Source organism: Carcharhinus amblyrhynchos, chromosome 1 (assembly GCF_965287045.1).
Source record: "Carcharhinus amblyrhynchos chromosome 1, sCarAmb.v2.hapA, whole genome shotgun sequence".
Classification (NCBI taxonomy): domain Eukaryota; kingdom Metazoa; phylum Chordata; class Chondrichthyes; order Carcharhiniformes; family Carcharhinidae; genus Carcharhinus; species Carcharhinus amblyrhynchos.
Window position 1 is genome coordinate 171,578,004 of NC_137324.1, and position 25,537 is coordinate 171,603,540.

The 25,537-nt window shown below is 43.9% G+C and overlaps 1 protein-coding gene across 1 annotated transcript in view; it reads right to left on the reverse strand.

Annotated features, from left to right (window-relative positions):
* LOC145347728 (putative E3 ubiquitin-protein ligase HERC4) overlaps positions 1-25,537 on the reverse strand; it is a 54,205-nt gene that overhangs the window by 26,413 nt on the left and 2,255 nt on the right. The window contains exons 2-14 of the mRNA XM_080195476.1: positions 24,211-24,367; positions 21,429-21,505; positions 19,026-19,247; positions 17,278-17,369; positions 15,543-15,673; positions 13,772-13,926; positions 12,501-12,577; positions 11,285-11,373; positions 9,680-9,739; positions 8,627-8,732; positions 6,020-6,212; positions 4,994-5,151; positions 1,718-1,798 (exon numbers count right to left, since the gene is read on the reverse strand). Of these exons, the coding sequence (XP_080051602.1) occupies positions 1,718-1,798; positions 4,994-5,151; positions 6,020-6,212; positions 8,627-8,732; positions 9,680-9,739; positions 11,285-11,373; positions 12,501-12,577; positions 13,772-13,926; positions 15,543-15,673; positions 17,278-17,369; positions 19,026-19,247; positions 21,429-21,505; positions 24,211-24,367 (1,598 nt within the window). The remainder of the gene's footprint in view (positions 1-1,717; positions 1,799-4,993; positions 5,152-6,019; positions 6,213-8,626; positions 8,733-9,679; positions 9,740-11,284; positions 11,374-12,500; positions 12,578-13,771; positions 13,927-15,542; positions 15,674-17,277; positions 17,370-19,025; positions 19,248-21,428; positions 21,506-24,210; positions 24,368-25,537) is intronic.

Here is a 25,537-nt window from a genome sequence, read left to right on the forward strand (position 1 = left end):
TAGTGTTTATTTATTAGCGTCACAAGTAGGCACCCGGTTGAACGTGTGGTAGGAAAAGTTTGTATCAGTCATTTCTGGAGGCATTGCATTAATCTCAGTCAATGCAGAACATTGTTAGCAGCTGATACTATGCCAAGATGCTGCCATCCCTAAGGCTGTGTTTTATGAAGCTTTACCAGCGTTATCTACAGTGACTTCCTTCATTATAAAATGAACGGCCAGCAGGAATGATTGGATTTTCTTTGGGAAAATTCATGATGGGCCATCTCTTGCAGTGTCAACATATAGCTTCATAGAATTCCTACAGAGAAGAAGGAGGCCATTCAGCCCATCGAGTCTTCACCGACTCTCCAACAGAGTATGTCACCCAGCCCCCATCCCCGTAACCTCACATATTTACCACGCTAATCTCCCTAACCTACACAGGGCAACTTAGCATGGGCAATCCACCTAACCTGCTGGAGTGTGGGAGGAAACACACACAGACACGGAGAGAATGTGCAAACTCCGCACCGACACTGTTGTCCAATGTCTTCCTCCTAAGCTACTGTAAGCCAGCCAACCATTTCCTGCTTCAGAGCAAGAACTCCTTCCCGGGCCTTGCTTTGATGTCCAGCTGAGTTTTGTAACCCATGTTGCCAACACCACTCCCACCACCCCTACCCCTGCCAGCCCCCGTATCATTACTACTGTTTCCAAGGGTGGCGAGTCAGGTTCCAGTTAGCACCCACCACCCTCATGCGAAAATAAGGACATGCTGGGAATTAATGCCAGGTCAGGTTTGAGGACTCGGAAAATCTCCTGCGACTGCGCACCCTGACTCAGGATGAATATTCAGGTCGCAAATCAGAATCAGAGTTTAATGGTATAACTTTTTCTGGTACCTAACGAAGGAACAAGGGGGAAATGAAGTTCATTTATATGCAGCAAATTGCATTGATCTGGAATGCCTTGCCCGAGAGGCTGATGAAGCAGATTCAGTAGTAAGATTGGGAAAGGAATTGGTTAGATACTTGAAAAGGAGAAATTTGCAGGTCCAGGAACAGGGGAGAGTGGGATTAATTCTTATCGCTCTTTCAATGAGCTGGCACAAGCAGGATGGGCCAAATGTCTTCTGTAAAATGTTTTAATTCTATTTCTCTTTGACCTTGTATCGAACGGTGACATCCAGGATTAGGTAAAATGTGAAGCAGCATTCACTTTGAATGGAACAGTTACAAAACATTTATGAATAATCAATGCTATACTATATTCAACATCTTCTATCTGCATCCACTTTATTTACCAAACCTTTCTTTCTTCCCACTGTCATATTTTTACCATTCTGTGTTGGGATTTCCCATCATTTATCTGCCGATGTCCATGTTTGGAATGGAAATTGCCTATGTAAACGTCACGCTGTAAATACAGCTTCCTGCCAGAGGTGGCGCCTCATTATCTACCAGCTCCACAGTTGCTGCAATGGAGAAACCCTTCGATCCGGTCGGATCTACTTCTCAAATTGCCATGGAGATTGGGAAATTAAAATCTTGAGTGAAAAATCTGAGGCAGCAACTTTCAAATACAAAAACCTATCTTCCGGCCCTCAAGGCAGGCTTCTGTTGAAGTTGCAGGAATGGGTCACAGGAGAATGACTCCTTAACACAAGAGCCAGAGAAACAGAAAGCCCTGGGATCATTTTCAAATCAGCCTTTTATAGAAACATTTGTTCACTTACCAGTAAAGAGTTTTTAAAAATTTTCATGACAGGAATGCAGAAATTTCTCTCTGGAACCTTGTCAAATCTCCTCAAGTTTGCCTGTCAGGATACAATGAAATATAAATTAATATTTTATGTTCATTGAGTGGCGATGGCTAGTAGTATTAGCCCGAGACTATTAATCCAGGAACTCAGCTAATGTTCTGGGGACTTGGGTTCGAATCCCGCCACGGCCGATGGTGAATTCAATAAAACATCTGGAATTAATAATCTACTGATGACCATGAAGCCATTGTTGATTGTCGGAAAAACCCACTAATGTCCTTTGGGGAAGGAAATCTACCATTCTTACCTGGTCTGGTCTACATGTGACCCACGGCAATGTAGTTGACTCTCAACTGCCCTCCAAGGACAACTAGGGATGGGCAATAAATGCTGGCCAGCCAGTGACACCCATGTCCACAAATGAATAAAAAAAAATAACATTTTGGGATACAGGACCAAAGTAATTTCAGACATGACATGTGATAAGGGTAGCATGCTTGACAGCAACAGCTGACTTTGGATCACCAGTTGGATTTTAGCTAAAAAGGAAGAATGTGCAGGATTATGAAGAGGAGGCTGGGGAGTGGCTCTCAGTGAACTGTTCCTTCTCAGAGTTAACACAGACACATATAGGAATTTCTGTGTAAAAAAGACCAAATCTGTCTAATTTGCTTTCTATCATAGAATGGTTATAGCACAGAAGGAGGCCATTTTCTTTTGTGCTATAACCATTCCATGATAGAAAGCAAATTAGACAGATTTGGTCTTTTATGCACAGAAATTCCTATGTTACTATCAATGCTCCCTTTAAAATGTTGCTATTGTGTATGACCAGTTTTTTCACCGTTAACCCATGGTTAAATTGCATATTTGCACCTACGAGGTATTTATAATGAAACAATTTTTGCCTGCTTCCTTCTAGGCAGCTAAATCCCCACGCACCTTAGTAGGAAGATTGATTATTATAGAGAGATATGACATGAGAAAGGCTGAACGGTGCAAGTGGGCAGCATGGCTGGCACAGTAGTTGGCACTGCTGCCTCACAGTGCTAGGGACCTGGGCTCAAAAAGTAAAGTAAAGTTTATTTATTAATCACAAGGTTTACATTAACACTGCAATGAAGTTACTATGAAATTCGCCACAGTCCAGCAACTGTTTGGGTCAGTGCACCGATCCAGCATGTCTTTCAGATTGTGGGGGGAAACTGGGGCACCTGGAGGAAACCCACACAGAGAGCATGCAGACTCCACACGGACGGTGACCCAAGCCAGGAGTCGAACCAGGATCCGTGGTGCTGTGAAGCAGCAGTGCTAAACACTGTGCTACCATACTGTTCCAGCCTGTCTGTGTCGAGTTTGCACATTCTCCCCATGTCTGTGTTGAGTTTCCTTCGGGCGCTCCGGTTTCCTCCCACAGTCCAAAATGTGTGGATTCGGTGGGCCGACCATGCGAAATTGCCCCCTTAGTGTCCCAAGACGTGTAGGTCAGATGGATTAGCCATGATAAAGTGTGGGCTTACGGGGATAGGGTGGGAGAAAGGGCTTGGGTAAGGCACTCTGTCCCATTCCTTCCAATTGATCACATGACGTTTGCTCTGTTATAGAGTAAATTAAACCATATTTACACTTGAGATACAGGAGAAAGCGGTGAGGGTGATCTTGCGAATGACACGTTTCACTCATACTGGCAGCGGACTTGGATTTCACAATCAGAGCAATTTACAAATGACCCAGATTACAAATGACCCAGAAAAGTCAAGTTTAAGATTAAGAATGGGTTGAATGTCCATTTCACACCCTGTCTGACTTTACTTTAACTTTCCATTGATTTCAGTGCAGAGTTTATTTGGACTGGGTGTGGGCTGGATGTCCAAATGGAACGTGTGCCGTTCCTACTGAGCAGCTTAGGCTAATATTAAGACCATGATGTCCACCTAATGGTGGAAAATACATGACTCAGTTTTGACCACATTAACCCAAGTGTAACAGCAATTTTAGATTCATCAGGCCCTTTCACCATCTAGTAAAATGTTACATAAGAACATAAGAAATAGGAGCAGGAGTAGGCCATCTAGCCCTTCGAGCCTGCCCCGCCATTCAATAAGATCATGGCTGATCTGTCGTGGCTCAGCTCACATTCCTGCCCTCTCCCCATAACTCTTAATCCCCTCTCTTATCAAAAACCCATGAACCTGCGTCTTAAAAATATTTAGCGAGGCAGCCTCCACCACCTCAACGGGCAGAGAATTCCAGAGATTCACCACCCTTTGAGTGAAGAAGTTCCTCCTCAACTCCGTTCTAAACCGCCCCTCCTTTATCTTGAGGCTGTGCCCCCAAGTCCTACTGTCCTATCTGAGCGGGAAGAGTCTCTCCACCTCTATCCTATCCATCCCATTCATCATCTTATACGTCTCAATGAGATCTCCCCTCATTCTTCTAAACTCTAACGAGTACATGCCTACTTTATTCAGCCTCTCCTCATAGCTCAACCCCCTCAACTCCGGTATCAGCCTAGTAAACCTCCTCTGCGCTTCCTCCAAGGCCAAAATATCCTTGCGTAAGTGCGGCGACCAAAACTGCACACAGTACTCCAGCTGCGGCCTCACCAATGCCCTATACAACTGCAGCAAGACCTCCCTACTTTTATATTCAATCCCCCTCGCTATGAAGGCCAGCATCCCATTCGCCTTCCTGACCACCTGCTGCACCTGCAAGCTGGGTTTTTGCGACTCATGCACAAGGACCCCGAGGTCCTTCTGCACCGTCGCCTGCTGCAGTTTTTTGCCACGTAAGTAATAGTCCTTCCTACCGTTATTCCTACCAAAGTGGACCACCTCGCACTTGCCAACATTAAATTCCATTTGCCAGTTCCTGGCCCATTCGCCCAGCCTATCTAGATCCTTCTGCAGACTCTCCACACCCTCCACGCAATTTGCCGTTCCACCAATCTTGGTGTCATCAGCAAATTTCGACACCCCACACTCGGTTCCCTCCTCCAGATCATCTATATAAATGGTAAATAGCTGAGGTCCCAGCACCGACCCCTGGGGCACTCCACTAGTCACCAATGTTCCAAGCGCGTGGGTGAAAAACAGATTGCCAATAATTGTACGGAGTGCAGTGAGGTGACTGGTCAAAGAGGATGGAATTTGTGAATCATTTGAAGCTGAGTTCCTGGCACAAGCCAGTCAAAGGTGAAACAAGGTGAAGAGGCATCCAAAGTAGAGGTCCAGGTGAACTTTCACCTACCTTGTAAAGTGCTTGTAAAATTTTGAATGAATCGTGTAGTTTGGAGTTGCCTTTTGAAGTGTCTGCCATGGCTTGTTGAAGAAGTTGCTTTGACACTTTTTGATACCTCCGCACGAGGCGCAAGAAGAAATAATAAGGCATTGTACCCCACCAGTATCCTAGACAAGAAGGAGTGCAGAAATGTTCAGGCAACATAAAACACAGCCAGCAAGATCAGTAACACATCGAAAAACCAAACACAATAATGAATGATAAAGATAGAACAAAAAGCTTAAAAAAAAGTTAAAGTTTATTTCTTACTCCCAAGAAGGCTTACATTAACACTGCAATGAAGTCACTGTGAAATTCCCCTTGTTGCCACACTCCGGCACCTGTTCGGGTCACTGTATCTAACCAGCACGTCTTTCAGACTCTGGGTGGAAACTGGAGCACCCAGAGGAAACCCACGCAGGCACAGGGAGAATGTGCGGACTCCACACAGACAGTGACCCAAGCTGGGAATGGAAGCACTGTGAGGCACCATGCCATCCTTCAAGTTGCCACTCTTCAAACAGTTGTCCCACCCCTTTCTGCTGGAGTGTTCCTGATCAGCTGCTTGAACTTTGGCAGAAACTGTGTTTACCTGGGGGTGGGATTTTACAGCGTCACTCGGGCGAGACTGGAAATCCTGCCTGAGATTTCCGTTGTCCGCTCCGATTCCCTGGCAGGCGAGATGGTAGAATTCCGGCATGGTATTTCTGTGATCAGGAGCTGCACCAGTCCTTACCTTGTTTAATTATTATCACCATGCATATTTGGCCCCTGAAGGCAGTATAGAAATACAGAGAGGGTTGCATTTCTATAGCACCTTTCACAATATCTGGACACCACAAAGTACTTTACAGTCAATGAGGTAATTTTTGAAGCATTGTCAATGTTGGAATGTACAAAATGCAAAAGCCCAATTTGATGTCTGAATTATTTTCTTTTAATTGTGACCGTAAGTGCTTTTAATTATGTTTTGAAAAAAAAGTTTAAAAACCTTACCAAGAATTTTGAAAGATTGTTCTCTGAGTGAGAGAATGGCTTTGTTTAAGGAGTTTGTCAGCATTGCTGAATCCCTGGGATCTTCCAGAACAGCAATCAGTTCTGGGAGAATAATGTAAACTCGCAATGCTTCCACACAAGCCGGAGATCGAGGTAATGACGGGATCAGGGAATTCTGGGCTGCATTCTTCACCTGTAAAATCACAAATGTTAGTGGCAGGATTGTAATATCTTCATAATAAAGAAAATCTACTTTAGTGCATTAATAGGCGAACATAAAGAAATAGAATCAGGAGTAGACCATTCAGCCCATCGAGTCTGTTCTGTAAATCAGTAAGATCATGGCTGCCCTTTGGCTTCAAGATCATATTCCTGCACAGTTCTCAGTTCCTCGATTCCTTGAGTGATCAGCTCTCCAATTGTAGAATCAAATCATAGAATCTCTACAGTGCAGAAGAGGCCACTCGGCCCATCGAGTCTGCATTGACTCTCTGATGTAGTATCTTACCCAGGCCCCCTGCCATCTTTGTCACCCCACACGCTCACCATGGCTAATCCATCTAACCTACACATCTTGGGACACTAAGGGGCAATTTAGTATGACCAGTCCACCTAACCCGCATGTCTTTGGACTCTGGGAGGAAACCAGAGCACCCATAGGAAACCCACACAGACACAGGGTGAATGTGCAAACTCCACACATACAGTCACTGGAATTGAACTCTAGTCCCTGGAGCTGTGAGGCAATGGTGCTAGCCACTGTGTCACTGTGCTGCCCAGTTTTAAATATCATTAATGATGACAGATCATTCCGGCAGTTGGCTCTATTCTCTCTCTGCACAGATGTTGTCAAACCTGGTGCATTTCTCCAGCATTTTTATTTTTGCATAAAATATATTTATTGATATAAATCCCACAGCATCTTTCAGTACAATACTATTGCACCAGATTAACTATAATGAGACAGCCTTTAGGTAAGCAGTGTCAGGGCTTGGAATAGCATCACACCAAGCAGATTAACGCACAGCTATCAGACAGTATGTTTCGATGTCTTTACCAGAATACCTGCACAGTGAAATCCAGTATTATTGAACTAGGAAGAGTTGAGTCTTTGGCTTAATGGCAACTTTCCTGCCTCTGAGTCAAAAGATGCGGTGTTCAAATCCCCCTCCACATATCCCCAGTGAGTAAGCTTTGAATCTTGGATTGTTACTCAGTAGGACCAGTGGGTTATTCACTGTGTAAAATGTGGGGGCCCATAAAAGTTTCTTGCTGTAACCATACAAATCAGCCTTAGGGTTGTGTTTAAAGGTGATTTTTTTTTTATTCATTCGTGGGACATGGGCATCGCTGGCTGGCCAGCATTTAGTGCCCATCCCTAGTTGCCCTTGAGAAGTGAGCTGTCTTCTTGAATCACTGCAGTCCACGTGCTGTGGGTTGACCCGCAATGCTGTTAGGGAGGGAATTCCAGGATTTTGACCCAGCCACTGTGAAGGAATGGTGATATATTTCCAAGTCAGGATGGTGAGTGGATTGGAGGGGAACTTGCAGGTGGTGGTGTTCCCATGTAACTGCTGCCCTTGTCCTTCTAGATTGAAGTGGTCATGGATTTGGAAGATGCCATCTAAGGATCTTTGGTGAATTGTTGCAGTGCATCTTGTAGATAATACACACTGCTGCCACAGAGCATTGGTGGTGGAGGAAGTGGATGTTTGTGAATGTGGTGCCAATCAAGCAGGCTGCTTTGTCCTGGATGGTGTCGAGCTTCTTGAGTGCTGTTGGAGCTGCACATATCCAGGCAAGTGGGGAGTGTTCCATCGCACTCCTGACTTATGCCTTGTAGATGGTGGACAAGCTTTGGGGAGTCATGATTTATAGTATTCCTAGCCTCTGACCTGCTCTTGTAGCCACTATTTTTATGTGTCGAGTTCAGTTGAGTTTCTGGTCAATGGTAACCCCAAGGATGTTGACAGTGGAGGATCCAGTGATGGTAACACCAGCAGCTGATATTCATACCATGACTTTAACATAATAAAACCTCCCAAGGTGTTTCACAGACGTGTTAATAAAAATAATTAGATTCTAAGACATGTAGCAGGATATTATTGGGATGACCAGAAGCATGGTCAAAGAGCTAAGTTTCAAGGAATATGTTGAAGAAATAAAAGGAGGTAGAGAGTCAGAATCATGGATTCCCGACAGTGCAGAAGAGGGTCTGCATTGACTCTCCAACAAAGCATCTTACCCAGACCCACGCCCCTACCCCATTCCCTTAACCCCAACCATTTACCCTGCTAGTCCTCTTAATATTCATATCTTGGGACACATTAGGAGTCAATTTAGCATGGCCAATCTGGCTAACCTGCACATCTTTGGGAGGAAACCAAAGTGCCCGGAGGAAACTCATGCAGACCCGGAGAGAACGTGCAAACTCCGCACAGACAGTCACCCAAGGCCAGAATCGAACCCGGGTGCCTGGCGCTGTGAGACAGCAATGCTAACCACTGTGCCGCCCCAGAGATGTTTAGCGAGGGAGTAAAGTGTGTTCCAGTGTTTGAAGGTGTGAAATTCTATAGGTACTCAGGAGCGATTAGTCAGTAACATTACCTGATCTAACATTGAGGTGTTTTTTGCCAACTTCACAAAGCCCAGATATACAGCAGACATATCCAGACCGGACATCTCTTCACTTGTTTCGAAATGACCGTCCTTGCTATTTTGAAAGATACCAAGAATGATTATCAATGCATTATGGGAACCATTAGATATTGTTCTGAAGAAGAGTCATATTAGACTTGAAACATGAACTCTGGATTTTTCTTCATAGATGTCGCCAGGTTTCCTGAGCTTTTCTAGCACTTCCTGTTTGATTAAACTTCAGATGCTCAGCAACTGTTATATTCTGTTTTAAGACATTGTACTGGATGTTATGGTGTTACTGCAGAATGGTTGACGTATTGGCTCTTTGTGCCGAGCGACTCTATGTCGTGGTCTGCAACACCATGGGCGGGATTTTATGGCCTCGAGCGAGCGTGACTGGAAGGTCCTGTCCAAAGTCAACAGACATTCCTGTTGTCCGCTCCCTTCCCCGTTCCGGTTCCATGGTGGGCAGGGTGGTAGAGTTCCAGTTTATGGGTAGGATTTTACAGCCTCACTAATTCTGAAACCATAAAATCCTGTCCGAGGTCAACGGACCGTTCCATGGTCCGTCCCTCTCCCACTAGGATTCCTGTAGTGGGCGGGGATGGTAAAATTCCAGCCACAGTGTCCCAAGGAGCGCTTCAACAGACAGAAATTTGACACCAAATCAACAAAAAGGACATTAGTTCCATTGACCTGAAACTTTAAAATAGAGGGAGGTTTTAAGGCGGAGAATGAAAAGATCCATTGACCTCGGGCAGGATTTTCCGGTTTTGGGGCAAGTGCGGCTGGAAAATCCCACCCTAAGGGGCAAGTTAGCATGGGCAATCCGTCTAACCTGCATAGCTTTGGAGTGTGGGAGGAAACCGGAGCACCCAGAGGAGACAAACTCCACACAGTCACCCAAGGCTGGGATTGAACCTGTGCCGCTGGCGCTGTGAGGCAGCAGTGCTAACCACAACTACAAATCAAACTGGAATATTTTGATGCTAATTGTTAGGCGATAAAACATTTGCTTACCTGACATCCAAAAAACTTCCGCTCAGACTTTGAGGAGTAGAAAACGCTCGAACAATTTCCCTGTAAATGAAATTCAGACAAATTTAATTCATGTTACGAGAATTTTCATGAAGAGAGATGCCTATGATCCTTTTTGGACTATAGTTGTTTACCTATATTTTTAAATGTGAAATACTTCTACTAACTAATAAACAATTCAAATTCTCAGTAACGCTGCAGCTGGATCTTATGAAAGATGTGTTTTACATGTGTTTCTGTATAACGAGGGTTAACATAAAGAGCGAAATTGAATTCTATGCCAACATAATCATAGAATCCCCACAGTACAGAATGAGGCCATTCAGCCCATTGAATCTGCACTGACCACAATGCCACCTTATCTCAGTAACCCCAAATATTTACTCTGCTAATCCCCCCGAAACTAGGGTCAATTTAGCATGACCTATCAACCTAACCCGCACATCTTCGGACTGTGGGAAGAAACTGGTGCACCCAAAGGAAACCCACACAGACACGGGGAGAACATGCAAATTCCACACAGACATTAAGCACAGGTTAAAGAGATGTGCGTTGTCTCCAGACAGTGTGGCAGAGGTGCCATCAATCACACACCCTGACCCCACCAATATACTCACATCTTCAATGACAGATTTGAAAAAGGGTCATCTAGACTCAAAACATCAGCTCTTTTCTCTCCTTACAGATGCTGCCAGACCTGCTGAGATTTTCCAATATTTTCCCTTTTGGTTTCAGATTCCAGCATCTGCAGTAATTTGCTTTTATCCGTTATTTATGTGGATGCTCTGTGATTGAATATATTTAAGGCAAGGAAGTAGACTATGAAAGGTGTGATACTGGGACATTCCAAAGAACAAAGGGAACCTTGACACGTCTGTGCGGAGATCTCTGAAGGCGGAAAGGTAGGTTAATAGGGTGGTGAAAAAGGCATATGGCTCACTCGCCTTTATCAATCGGAGTATCGATTACAAAAGCAGAGAGGTCATGATGGAGTTGTGTAGAGCTTTGGTGAGGCCACAGCTGGAGTACTGTGCGCAGTTTTGGTCACCATATTATAGGAAGGATGTGATTGTACTGAAGGGGGTGCAGAGGAGATTCACCAGGATGTTGCCTGGGTTGGAACATTTAAGTTATGAAGAGAGGTTGGGAGGGCTTGGGTTGTTTTCGTTGGAGCAGAGAAGACAGAGGGGCGACCTGATTGAGGTGTGCAAGATTATGAGGAGCATGGACAGAGTGGATAGGGAGCAATTGAAGAGTCAGTTACAAGGGGACACAAGTTAAAAGTCCCCAGAACATTAGCTGAGTTTCTGGATTAATAGTCCAGCAATAGTACCACTAGGCCATCACCTCCTATTTCATATTTGCGAAATATATATGTTCCACAAGGGACTTGAACTTAAATTTTCTGATTGGTGTTATTTGAACATTAGTATTAACTCATTTCAAATAGATGTGTTAATGCCAGACTTAGCACCAGCAAGTAAAATCTATCATGTCTTTGCCAATTGGAGGATGATGAAAAATTCTGAAGATGGTTATGTGAAAGTTGGAGAGGGCAAACTGAATTTTTCAGGAAGTCAAACTTACTTTCTTGTCTTTGCGTCCAATTTCTTCTCCAGCAAATTGTCCACAGTCATGATGCTCCTCAAAATATTGTCAACAGAGGGCACCGACTCCTAGACAGGAAAGAAAAACAAGAGCATTCAACGTTCATCTGTACACAAGGAACACTGGTAAGAAACACCCAATTTTCTCCAGTAGAATCCATGGGCAGGATCTTCCGGCTGTGCTCACCTCGAGACCGGGAAATCTTGCCTGAGTTCCATGCACCTTTGCATGGGCACAGCCTCAAGATAAAGGGGGGGCGGTTTAGAACGGAGTTGAGGAGGAACTTCTTCACTCAAAGGGTGGTGAATCTCTGGAATTCTCTGCCCATTGAAGTGGTGGAGGCTGCCTCGCTAAATATTTTTAAGGCACGGGTTGATGTGTTTTTGATAAGCGAGGGGATTAAGGGTTATGGGGAGAGGGCGGGAATGTGGAACTGAGCCACGACAGATCAGCCATGATCTTATTGAATGGCGGGGCAGGCTCAAAGGGCTAGATGGCCTACTCCTGCTCCTATTTCTTATGCTCTTATGTTATGTTCTTATGTCCTGTTGCACTACGATTCCTGTGGCAGGCAGGATGGGAAAATTTTCTTCCTCCTGCAATTCTCCCTTCTTTAAGTTTATATTCAATCACCTTTGAAAGTTAGCACTGAATCTGTTTCCATCATACTTTCAGATTAATTAAGAGATTAGTTCATTAAATATTAATTACATTAAGTCGGGGGAGTGGGGTCAGTCAGCTCATTGGGCTAGGTGGCTAATGTCATTCAGGATAATGTCAACAGCATGGATTAGGTCCCCATTGCAGCTGAGGGAGAGTTGGGCCCTGCCTCCTGGTCCGGCCTCCGAGAGTGGAAGGCATCCACCATTGACCAAACACTGCTAAGGATTAGCTCAGAATTAAGCATCAGGCGACAATGAGGTGAGGACCTGTCTTCAGGGAGAGCATGAACGGAATTGATTTGACATGATCTTATTGAATGGCGGGGCAGGCTCGAAGGGCTAGATGGCCTACTCCTGCTCCTATTTCTTATGTTCTTATGTTCTTATGACATAAAGATAGGAAAGCTAGTTTTCAAAAGCAAACCACAATTATCTAAAATGTCCTTCTGCCCCAAATGAATGTCCAATCCCATTCTGCCAACTGGTGCCACCAAATGCCGCCACGAGGTTATAAGATGTACTTATCTTCTTACCACTTCGTCACTGTACTCTGCAAAGCTTCGGTTTCCTCCTGCAAAAATTCTTCTCACAGCGTGTTTGGTTCTGTGGCCTGCTTGGGTAGAGATGAGAAATGATAAAGGCAAGGATGCACTTGTAGGAGTGGAGTACAGACCCCTCCTTCCCCCCCCACCCCTCACATTCCCAATTCCTCCCTCCTCCCAAGTGCTATACAGCAGGATGGAGAATAAAGGAAGACATATTGGGACCTGGTCAGAAAAGTTTGGTGATGATCATGGGAGATTTTAATCTACATATCGGCTTGTATCCACTGGAGTTAAAAGAAAAAGAGGCAGCTTGATTCATACTCATAAGATCCTGAGGGGTTTTGGCATGGTCAATAGGTTTCCTCTTGTGGGAGAATCTAAACTAAGAGTCATTGTTAAAAAATGAGGAGTCAGCATTTAGGACAGAAATTAGGAGAACTTTTTTGTCTCTCAGAAGATGGTGAGTTTTTGGAACTCTCTTCCTCAAAAGGCAGTTGGAGCAAAGCCTTTGAACATAAGGCAGAGCTGGATAGATTCATGACCAAAAACAGAAAGTGATGGAAAATCTCAGCAGGTCTGACAGCATCTGTGGGGAGAGAATAGAGCCAACGTTTTGAGTCTAGGTGACCCTTTGTCAGAGCTGAGAACAAAGAGAACAAAGAGAATACTACTGAGGGGGAGGAGGTGGTGGGAGGGGGAGAAGGGAATGGGACAAAGGGAATGTAAATGAGGATACAGAAGGCTGACAAAATGTGAAAAGTGTCCATTAAGTGATCAGAATGTGTGATTCTTGATGCACAAGGGAGTGAGAGGTTATCGGAGGAGGAAGGAATGTGGATTGAGATTATAATCGATCAGCAATGGGATTAGTGAATGGCGGAGCAGGCTCCTATTTATTACATTTGTGAATTTATATCCATATCTCCTCCACCTGAAGCCACATGTATTTTAAATTTCCCGTGTGAGATGCCACATGAGGTAAATGCGCCTTATTTGAATTCTACCAAAGATCAAAGACTTGCTGAAATATAATAACATATAATATCCACAAATTAACATTATGGGACCAATTTTACTGTATCGCTTGCCATGGGAATCGGAGCGGGCGAAGGGCGAACCATAGCAAGGTTCATTGGCCTCTGGTCAGATTTTCCAGTTTCAAGGCAAGCGAGACTGGAAAATCCTGCCCTATATGCTATCACATTCAAATATTTTCCATAAAATGGAGGTATGAAAGTATAGAAATTTACATTGCTTACCATCTTCCGTTTCATTTATGTCAGATGTGGTGATGATGTTGACAGGAAGAGGCACTAATCGGTCACTGGTCTCTCCACTTCCCAACTGCCCTTTCTCTCCACGGCCAAAAGAGTAAATCTTACCAGACGACGGGACGAAGGCGAGTGTGTGATAACTGTTTCAAATACATACATATTCATAACTTTACAGGTGATAGGAGTCTTTTTTTCATTTTCAGTTTGGAGCTGCAGGTTTGGATTTTAGTTTTGGAAGGGACAGCAAGCTGACAAGAAGTCTCTTTCTCTCTCTGGTTTTGAAAATTCTGCAGGTTAGCTGAAATTTTCCTTAAGTAGAAAATCTGCTGTTCGTGGCTTGACCAGAATCTACCTGGGAAGCTGTTCTGACTTTAAACTGTTCTGGGTGTATCTAGAAAACTGTGGATGTCAACCAAAAGACTCAATTCTAGTATTACATGAGCATTAGACTATGCTGTGTTGCATCTGTTTAAAGGGTTTTGTCTTTGGCAAGGATTTTGTTTGATTGGAACGTTTTAGATATATTTGTTGAGGGTTATACATTATCGTGATTGTTTTGTGTTGTTTGTAATTGGCAGAAGTTATTTCTTGTATTCTTATTATACATGTTAACTATATTCTTAAATAAACTTTGATGAAAGCTCCCAAGTGGGTCATTTGAATCACTCCTGAAGTGAAACATATCATGCTTACCCCAGCCAAATTCAAGATGCAAAACTTATCCAGGCGGACTCCATACAACACTTTGGAGATTCTGACCTGAACCATACCAGAATGGAGTAACTCCATTTCCCACTCATTCCTCATTTTAATGCCTTTGGCTCTGGTGACAGATCAAGATCTCTCCAGGCCAGCATCAGACACCTCCATAATAAATGGAAATTAAAGTTCCATAGGATTCAGGTGGAATGATAACACCCCTTCCCTTCTCTCCCCCTCCTTCCCCCAAGTGGTATGTCAACCTCCTGAAGCTGTCAGGAAGCCAATGAAATCTTTTTTAAAGAATTTTTTAAGGTTATTATTAGTGTCACAAGTCGGCTTGCATTAACACTGCAATGAAGTTACTGTGAAAATCCCCTAGTTGCCACACTCTGACGTCTGTTCTGGTACACTGAGGGAGAATTGGCATGGCCAATCTGCCTAACCGGCATGTCTTTCCGACTGTGGGAGGAAACTGGAGAACCCAGAGGAAACCCATGCAGGCATGGGGGGAATGAACAGACTCTGCACAAATCCAGGAATCGAACCCGGATCTCTGGCACCGTGATGCCGCAGTGCTAACCACTGTGCCACTGTGCTGCCCTTCTGAGGTACATTAAGAAAACTTTCCTTAGCAGGGTCAGGCAGAGGCGTGTTGCTCCACCAGGCCCTACAAGAAAAGTTCAGGCCTCTGTGGCTCCAGACTTCCATCAATCATTCCAACTGCCCCCTCCCCCACCTCCCCCCACAGTTCTGGCTGCCATTTTGTTGTCTCAGACTGAATATCCACTCACTGTTTCTGTTCCTCACGCTTGTAACATGCACCAAGACAATATTTGTTTCCAAGTGAAGAATAAAAATCTTTTAGATTTCAATACCAGTAGTCTAAAAATGTCACCGATGTCCGGAGATAATAAAACAGTTGACTAGACTGCAGATAGCCATCGACGTTCAGTAACTAAACAGTTGCTTAAATTTAAGTGTTTCTGGTTCACACATAAAACAGAGTGAAAGAAATAAAGTTGCATTTTGTTTTGCTGGCATCTTACAAACTCACCTCCCACACGCTATCTGAGAAACTTTATTTCCAAACAGGTAGCCGACGAAATGAGGTTTGATCTCATCCGTTGTGGAGTTGTGTCCAAGTTGCCCATAACTCCCAGCTCCAAAGGTGTAAACAAACCCATCCTGGAGAAAAAGACAATGTCTTAAGAACATGTTACATCAAATCACAAGGAAAGTGTTTGGTACTGAGGTTCAGTGGTCCAGGATCCTTCTATTCTTGTTAATTCTCTTCTGCTTTAACAGATTTTACGATTTCGGGACACGTGAGGCCTTAAAATCCCACCCAATGATGGCATCTAGTGATAGAAAACTTATTTTAACTGATTCTATCTTGTATATACTGACACTTTCCAAATGATTAATATGAACATTCTTGTCTCACTGAGTCAACTGCAGTCTGTAAAGTTTATTTATTACTGTCACAAGTAGGCTTACCTTAACGCTGCAATGAAGTTATTGTGAAAAATCCCCTAGTTGCTAAACTTGAGTGCTTGTTTGGGTACACTGAGGAGGAATTTAGCATGGCCAATGCACCAACCAGCGCATCTTTCAGACTGAGGGAGGAAACCGAAGCAATCCCACAAAGACACAGGAAGAACATGCAGACTCCACACAGACCAAGTCGGGAATCGAACCCAGGTCCCTGGTGCTGTGAGGCAGCCGTGCTAACTGCTGTACCACCATGCCGCCTTCTAATATGAGTTAATTAAATATTTGGTAATATATGGGTAATAGTGCAGTCAGAAAATACACCCCAATATCTGTAGTCATAAATGAAATAGTATATATATTTGCAGCAGATTGGTGTTCTAACTTTGTGCTAATCCATGTGTAACCCATTAAAGTCCATTCATTGAGATCTCCTCTGGGGCTGAACTGAGCTAAACGTTCAGGCATGTGATTCTGGAACTACTTACTAAGGAAGTTGAGTTGTTTCTCCACTATCAACCCACAATTTGTGTTATTGGACTACCTGCTCCGAGAGAGGCTGCAAGCAGGGTTACAAAACCCTAACTGACATTCACAACATGGGGATATCCCCACGCCTGAGTAAGGCACAAACAACTGAGGTTCTAATTACAAGTTCTTCCTGGGCACAGTAAGAAGTCTGACAACACCAGGTTAAAGTCTAACAGGTTTATTTGATATCACGAGCTTTTGGAGCGCTGCTCCTTCATCAGATGAGTGGAGAGTTGGGTTCACAAACACGGCACATATAGACACAGGCTCAATTGCAAGATGATGGTTAGAATGCAAGTCTTTACAGGTAATCGAGTCTTTACAGGTACAGATAGTATGAGTGGAGAGAGGGATAATCACAGAGCCGTATGCATGAGGATGGCCTCAACTGGGATCCTGAGTTCATGTCACACTACATGTAACTCCCATCATTTGGCCTGGGCTTGCAATATCCTACTAACTGTCCTGGTTTGAGACAACTTCTTTAACCTGTGATTATCCCTCTCTCCACTCGCACTGTCTTAATTGTAAAGACTTGATTACCTGTAAAGACTCACATTCCAATCATTATCTTGCAGTTAAGTCTGTGTCTATACATGCCGTGTTTGTGGACCAATTCTCCACTCACCTGATGAAGGAGCAGCGACGCTGAAAGCTTGTGATCCCAAATAAACCTGCTGGGCTTTAACCTGGTGTGGTGAGACTTCTCACGGTGCCCACGCCAGTCCAATGCCGGCATCTCCATGTCAAATTCTTCCTGAACAAACCTTCGTCAGGACAGCAGTATGCTCTTCCCCACAAGAGATATGGATGGTCTTCTTACACTCCAACAGCTTCACGTAGTTGGGTTCATATCTATCTGTAAAAAGGAAGGAAAGAGCAATCAACTCACATTCCTCCTGTTATTTCCAAAGTATATAGCCTGTTGGAAGTTATTTTAGAGAGAAGGTAGCCAAACTGGGTCGAAGAGCAAAGTTCCAGAAAAAAAATACCAAATGAGTCAGAGTAGAAACGTAGAAGCTGGAGGCAGTAGGAGGCCATTTGGCCCTTCGTGCCTGCTCTGTTATTCATTTTGATTATGGCTAGTCATTAACTTCAATATCCTGATTCCCCTCCATTCCCCCCATATCCCTTGATCCCTTTAGCACCAAGTGCTGCATCTAATTTCTTCTTCAAAATCAGACGATGTTTTGTCCTCAACTATAAAATGTTGTGTTGCACAAACGCAGGACAGTACTTTCCAGCCCTTTGTATCAGCAAGGTTGCCTGGTGATGCCAAAATCGGCTCCCTGTGGGGGCTTCCCGCAGCGGTACTGGTGAACCATATAAAACACCACAGACCTTGTTAGAACTGGAAAGTTGCACCGGTGGCCAATGGTGATCCACCTCCGGGGAATAGGCTGTGGGGTGACCGGAATATCCCAGACACTGAGTACAGCTGATATTGTCCTAAACCTCAGTCCTGAAATTTGTATTCAGGGATGATGTGGGAAAATTCCATTGAATTTGAGAAACAGAAACAAGCTAAAAAGAAACTGGCTGTTCTGTACACGACCTGAAATAGACAGGAAGGTTGAAGAAGACTCAGGTTCTTTCTTATATTTTCCCCATAATTTTCGACAGCACCTACTGAGTTTCGGGATGCCCTGATCTCTTGAAAGTTAAGGTTAGTAGCCCTGGTTCAGAGCGTGCTTGCCAGTGTGGCAGTGTGGGATCTGCCTCTTTTGACTAAGTATCGAAATCTATGACAGGAAATGCAGTGGAGCCAGTGGGCTACATTCTGCTTTCCCAACTGAGTTACCCCTTGGTCAAAAACTTTGAAAATTCTGCCTTAAGTCTTGTTGAATGTGGCTTAGTTGGATTTTTAAACAGTATAGTAATCCAGAATTACTGCTGAACAACCTCTCTGGCCCTGCAAAACTATATTTATATTTGTGGAATGTCAAATTTCAACATTCCGTGGCATATTCCATAGATTTTTTAGATTATTATTCAGAAGTTTCTTTAAGGTAGTTTTGCTTCATCCAACGCCTTTGTTCCGATCATTATTTTGCTTGTTACTTTGTGGTTTTTCTTTCCTCGGTGAGACTTCTTCAAAGTGATTGGCTGCTTAGCCTGCTTGATGGTGTCACTGTCACTGGACACTTTGTTCCCCAGTTGCTGGCGCCGGAGTGAAATTGGTATCAGGAATGGTGATTGTTCGGTCATTGGCGGAATTTTACTGGCACGTCCACCCCAGAATCGGGGTGGGTGAGGCTCGAAGACTGGCATTCTCCATTGGCCTCGGGAGCAATCTGACGAGCCTTGGGCAGGCGTGCCAGTAAAATCAAGGCCATTGTGTGCAGGTCTGTTTGAGGTCAGAGGTAAGTGCCATTGCTTGTGCCACTGACTCCATAATCTGGGCCACTGTTAAATGATTCTCTCCTTTTGGACAGGATGCTAAGCTTTGTTTGGGAATGTGGAAGCAACAGAAAGGAAAAAGAAGGGACAATTGTTTTTTTGGAAACTTTCTTACCTTTTGTGTCCTTAAGCCCCAGCTGTCCGTGGTTGTTCCTTCCCCACCCGAACACGGCCCCTGAGAGAGACAGGGCGAAGCTGTGTTCCCCTCCTGCAGTGATCTGAGCCACTGGCATCCCAGTGAGAGATATCACACACTGTGGGTCGCTCTGGGAGGCATCCTGTGTACCAAGACCGAGCTGGCCGTAAGTGTTCTGTCCCCAGGCAAAGAGTTCACCAACTTCCAGCAGAAGAGAAATGAGAAAAGGAAAAAAAATTACCTTTTGAATTTGAATAAGTCTATGTTTCGGTTTTCCTTTTTTAATTATATTACTGTTAGAACTTGGTTCTCATGTCCCGAAGCAGAAACCATCTCTTCCCCATTGACTTGGCTCAAGAATTAGGTGTGTGGGGCTTGAGTTAGCATCTGTCCTAGGGCGGAACACAAGGGGTAGACAGATGGACATGTCTCCCAACTTTCTCCTTATGAATCGTTGTGTAATGTCGATCCTTTCTCTAATGGTGAGTTCAAATCCCAAAGTGGCAGTTTCAGAACTTGAATTCAGTTTTAAAATAACTGGAAATATAAGTCTGTTGATTCATTGTCCATTGGCCTAGCAAACCACTCAATAGTGCAAAAAAATTCAGGGTAACTCAGGATTAGACTTGCCAACAACCCCCACATCCAGTGAATAGAAAAAATATTAGTTGAACCTTCAAGTTGAAGTTACAAAAAGTAAAAAGATTTGGTATGTTGCATTGTGTGAAATATTTCTAAAAAGTCTTGCATTCAAGTAGCACCTTCCATGATTACAAAATTGCCCAGGGCACATTGAGTCAATGAAGTATTTTTGGAACGTAGCTACCATCATAATGTCGGAAAAGTGACAGACAATTTGCACATACTTAATCTGTTTTTCTTTAGATTTTCTGTTTCTCTATAACTATTACAATAAACAATGCGACTAATGAAACCAGGAACAGGCCAGCGGCAGCCCACAGGATCACAGCCTGGCAGGAAAATAGCAATCATTTAATGACTAAATAGTCCTTTTTTAAAATGGCGATTGCAAGGTGAATATTGGCCAGGATACCAGATTCCCTGCTCCTTTTTATTCATTTGTGAGACATGGATATCACTGGCTGGGCCAACATTTATTGCCCATCCCTAGTTGCCAGAGGACGGTTGAGAGTCAACCACATCACTGTGGCTCTGGAGTCACATGTAGGCCAGACCAGGTAAGGACGGCAGATTTCCTTCCCTAAAGGGCGTTAGTGAACCAGATGGGTTTTTCCAACAACTGACAATGGTTTCATGGCCATCAGTAGATTCTTAATTCCAGATATTTTTTAATTGAATTCAAATTCCATCACCTGCTGTGGCGGGATTCGAACCCAAGTCCCCAGAACATTAGCTGAGCTTCTGGATTGATAGTCTAGCGATAATACCACTAGGCTATCACCTCCCACCTTTTAAATAGTGTCATAGGATCTTTTATACCCGCCTAAAAGACCTTGCCTTAACATTTCATCCAATTCACAGCATCTTTAACAGTGCAGCATCCTTTAGTACTGCAATGGAGTAACAACCTTCATTTTTTTGCACGCAAGTCCGGGAGTGGGACTTGAACGTACAATTTCCTGTATCAGAAACAAGGATACAACAAACTGAACCACAGCTGATGCAGCTGGCTAGGTAAAATAACTACCTAGTGATGTTGGACAGCGCGTGGCACACTGCTGTTTCACAGCGTCAATGGTAGCCATGGAGAGGCCGGAGTTGGACTGTGGTAAGCACAGTAAGAAATAAGCTGGTGTTGTGAGACTTCTTACTGTTTCACAGCCCCAGAGACCCAGGTTCAATCCCAGCCTCGGGTGACTGTCTGTGTAGAGCTTGCACATTCTCTCCATGCCTGCGCGGGTTTCTTCCGAGTGCTCCAGATTCCTCCCACACTCCAGAGATGTTTGGGTTAGGTTGATTTGCCTTGCTAAATTGTCCGTTAGTGTGTCAGGGGATTAGCAGGGTAAATACTTGAGGTTACAGAGATGAGGCCTGGTGGGGATTGTTGGTGCAGGTTCGATGGGCTGAATGGGCCCCTTCTCCACTGTAGGGATTCTACGATTCTATTCTACGCTGAGCAAAAACCGACAATAAGTTCCTGTTCCTGCTGAATTAGATAAATATTAATCAGAAGAACAGTATTTAGTTTTATGTCACTGGTATTGAATGTCTCGGTTTTGCTGCACCTGGCCTAATTTAGACCTTTTCCAAAATGCAGACATCTCAAAATTAACCGTGAATATGACAGCCATGTTACAAATGATACTAAATTTAGAACTGGTACACCACTGGGGGCACAGCTTCAACATTTTAATCTGTTTTCAATAAATTACAGTAAGTATGTTTTAGTTTTATTTTTACCTTTGCACAATGCCATTGTGTGATTGTTTCCACACGCCACTTGAATTATGTTTCTCTGGCACAAACTTTTAAGTATTCTGGACATAAGAAAAACACAGACATAATGGCACGTCATTTCTAGATCTTTCTCAGGCATATATCTCATCTGTTTGGTTATATTTTTGATTTTTCATCACTGGACTTTAAAATGCTGAATGCTGTTGTCCGAGTGTCTCTACATGAGCACAAGTTTTTTAAAATTCATTTATGGGATGTAGGCATCGCTGGGCTGACATTTATTGCCCATCCAGAACTGCCCTTCAATTTTCAGAGGGCATTTTCAGAGTCAACCACATTGCCGTGAGTTTGGAGTCACATGTCGGCCAGACCAGGTAAGAGTGGCGGATTTCCTTCCCTGAAGGGCGTAGTGAATCAGTTGGGTTTTTACAAGAACTGACAATGCTTTCATTAGGAGGCAGCATGGTGGCACAGTAGTTAGCACTGTTGTCTCACAGCTCCAGGGACCTGGGGTCGATTCCTGGCTTGGGTCACTGTCTGTTTGCAAGTTCTGCCCATGTCTGCGTGGGTTTCCTCCAGTTTCCTCCCACAGTCCAAAGATGCGTGGGTTAGGTTGATTGGCCATGCTACTTTTCCCCTTAGTGTCTCAGGATTCATAGATTCGCAGGGCAAATATGTGGAGTTACAGGAATAGGGCCTGGGTGGGATTATTGTTGGTGTCGACTCGGTGGGCCAAATGGCTTACTTCTGCACTGTAGGGATTCTATGATTTGTTTAGATTTCTTTTATTGAATTCACATTTCTCCATTTGCTGTGGTGTAATTTGAACCCAGGTCCCCAAAGGATTACCCTGCGCCTCTGGATTACTAGACCAGTGACAATACCACTATGTCACGGCCTCCCCTGGGCAAACACAAAGCCCATAGGACAGTATAGTTTATCAGAGGTATATCTTTGAATAAACAATTGCCAAATCTACTCAAGTGTTACTGAATTTTCCTGGGTTCTGCTGGGAACATTCTTAGAATCATAGAATCCCTACAATGCAGAAGGAGGCCATTCAGTCCATCGAGCCTGCACTGATCACAATCCCACCCAGGCCCTATCCCCATAAGCCCACGTATTTACCCCACTAATCCCCTGACATGAGAGTCAATTTAGCTTGGCCATTCAACCTAACACGCACACCTTTGGACTCTTGTTTACTAATTTAGAAAATGGTAAGTTCAAGTCCCAGTCCAGAGCACACAGTTGGAATTTTACTAGCCTGTCCACCACAGGAATTGGAACAGGTGAGGGGCGGAGCACGGGAAGGGCTGTTGATTTCTGGTGGGATTTTATGGTTTCAGGATGAGCTAGGCTGTAAAATCCCACCCACAATCAACGCTGACATTTCAGCGCAGTGCTGACTCGTAGGAGACAACAAGTATTTGACAATAAGGACCACTGCAAGTCAACAAAGTGTACAGTTTGGATTGTTTATCGGTGACACGCAAGATCGCTGGAGAAATTCCAAAAGCAATCCCTCTGCCACATCTTTCGGACTCAATGGCAGGACTGTTGAACAAACACTGATGTCCTTTGGGAAGCTAGCACTGCACACATTCAAAAAAAGCTCCTAAAAATCAACTGCAATGGACTGGACACTATGAATGGATGACTGAAACCATCTCCCCCCTCAGGTCCTGTTCTCTCAACTCTCAAATGGTCAACATCTCAAGGGAGGGCAAAGAAAATGCTTCCAAGGCATTCCAAAGTTTTCCTTAATAAGATCGGAATGACTGGGAAGAGCTCTCTGCCAGTTTTCAAAATGGCAACAGCTTGTCTATCAAGTAGAAACAAGCTGTGAGTCACAATGTCTCATTGATAAGGTGGAGCAGTGACATCAAAGGCAAGGGAAGGAAGTAATTCCTACACTAATTACTAATTAATGGAATACTAAAAGCCCGGATAGGGTGGATATAGAGAAGATGTTTCCATTAGTAGGAGAGACTAGGATCTGAGGACAGCCTCAGAATAAAGGATAGCCCCTTAGAGATGAGGAGGAATTTCTTCAGCCAGAGGGTGATGAATCTATGGCATTCATTGCCACAGAAGGCTGTGGAGGTCAGGTCATTGCATATATTTAAGTCAGGGATAGGTAGGCTCTCAATTGGTAAAGGGATCAAAGGTTTCAAGGAAAAGGCAGGAGAATGGTGTTGAGAAATTTATCAGCCATGATTGAATGATGGAGCAGACTTGATGGGCCAAATGTCCCAATCCTGCTCCTACATTGTATGATCTGATGGTCGAGGGATCCCAGTACCTCACAAGACATTGGGCGGGATTTTCCGACCTTGCTCGCCTCAAAACTGGAAAATTCTGCTCGAGGTCAACCCCTGGTCTGCCCCTCCCCGATTCCCGTGGTGGGCAGGATGGTAGAATTCCACCCACCCCTCTGCCCCCAATCCTGTCCCATGTGCCTAAAGATCTCCAGGTTGAGAGGTGTCCTGTTCAGCTACACAAAGACCCACACAGAAACTCATGATCCTGAATAGACATCATCTTCAAATCTAGGGAGAGCGGACTACAATGATGACAATAGTGACACTGACAGAGTGCTGCACTGCCTTTTGAATGAAACATTAAATTTAACAACATTTTCCTTGCGCCAGTCGGCAGTCCAAGGGATATCACGACTTTGCCATCTTCCAACATTGACTCAATTCACAACATAATGCCACAGAACTAAATAAAAACACCATGTGTTGTACTTAAAAGCAAACAGGAATAATGTAACTCTTACTGTGGCTTCATTATGGAGAATTCTCCCTCATGAGCTGCAGTTTCCTTCAGTTTAACTTCGCTCTGGTAAATGGTTCCCGCTTTGGAAAGGAACAGAATGTGGGAGGTTTCACTATCCACAAAGTGGATTTTCTGTCCCTTGAAATGAGGAAACAGTCCTATAGGAAAAGAAATGAAACAAAAGATTAATATTTAAGGGTACAGGAGTGATGTTACCGGTTAATAATTGAGAGGACGGGAGCTAGAACCGTTTGAGAATTTGATATCAGTTTAAAAATCAGTTCCATGACACTACCTGATTGTCAAAACCCACCTGATTCATGGAAGTCCTTTAGGGAAGGTAACCTGCTGTCCATCACTTGTCTATATAAGTGACTCCAGTCCAATACCAATGTGACCAGCTCTGAATTGGCCCAGTAAGCTTTTCAGTCACATCAAAACACGACATTAAGACCCACCACAGGGCAAAGAAGGACGTGCAATAAACATCAATCTTGCTGGTGATCTTGACAGTGAATATAGAAAAATCTGTGCAAACTGTATGTGCACAAGTTAAACTCAAAGTGATAGTTGCGTCTTGTTGCTGTAGCTTTGTTTGTTCCGTGAATAGAGCTGTCAGAGCATTAGTAACTGCACTGGAATCATTGCTATGGTTTAAAGGATTAGGATATGAGGATAGGTTGTGTTAGTTTGCATGAGCCAGGCAATTTAGGAGAGAAATGAGGAAACATTTTTTCAACAAAGATTGGTGACTTGGTTTGATTTATTATTGTCACATGTATTAACATACAGTGAAAAGTATTGTTTCCTGCGTGTTATGCAGGCAAAGCATGCCATTCATAAAGAAGTAAATGAGAAAGTGTAGAATGTAGAGTTACTGTCATAGCTAGGGTGTAAAGAAAGATCAACTTAATGCAAGGTAAGTCCATTCAAAAGTTTGACAGCAGCAGGGAAGAAGATGTTCTTGAGGCAGTCGGTACGTGACCTCAGACTTTTGTATCTTTTTCTCGACAGAAGAAGGTGGAAGAGAGAATGTCCGGGATGCGTGGGGCCCTTAATTATGCTGGCTGCTTTGCCAAGGCAGTGGGAAGTGTAGGCAGAGTCAATGGATGGGAGGTTGGTTTGTGTGATAGATTGGGCTACGTTCACAACCTGTTGTTGTTTCTTGCGGAGGAAGAGCCATACCAAGCTGTGATACAACTAGAAAGGATGCTTTCTATGGTGCATCTGTAAAAGTTGATGAGAGTTGCAGCTGACATGCCAAATTTCCTTAGTCTGAGAAAGTAGAGGCGTTGGTGGGTTTTTTTAACGTTAGTTTTGGCATGGGA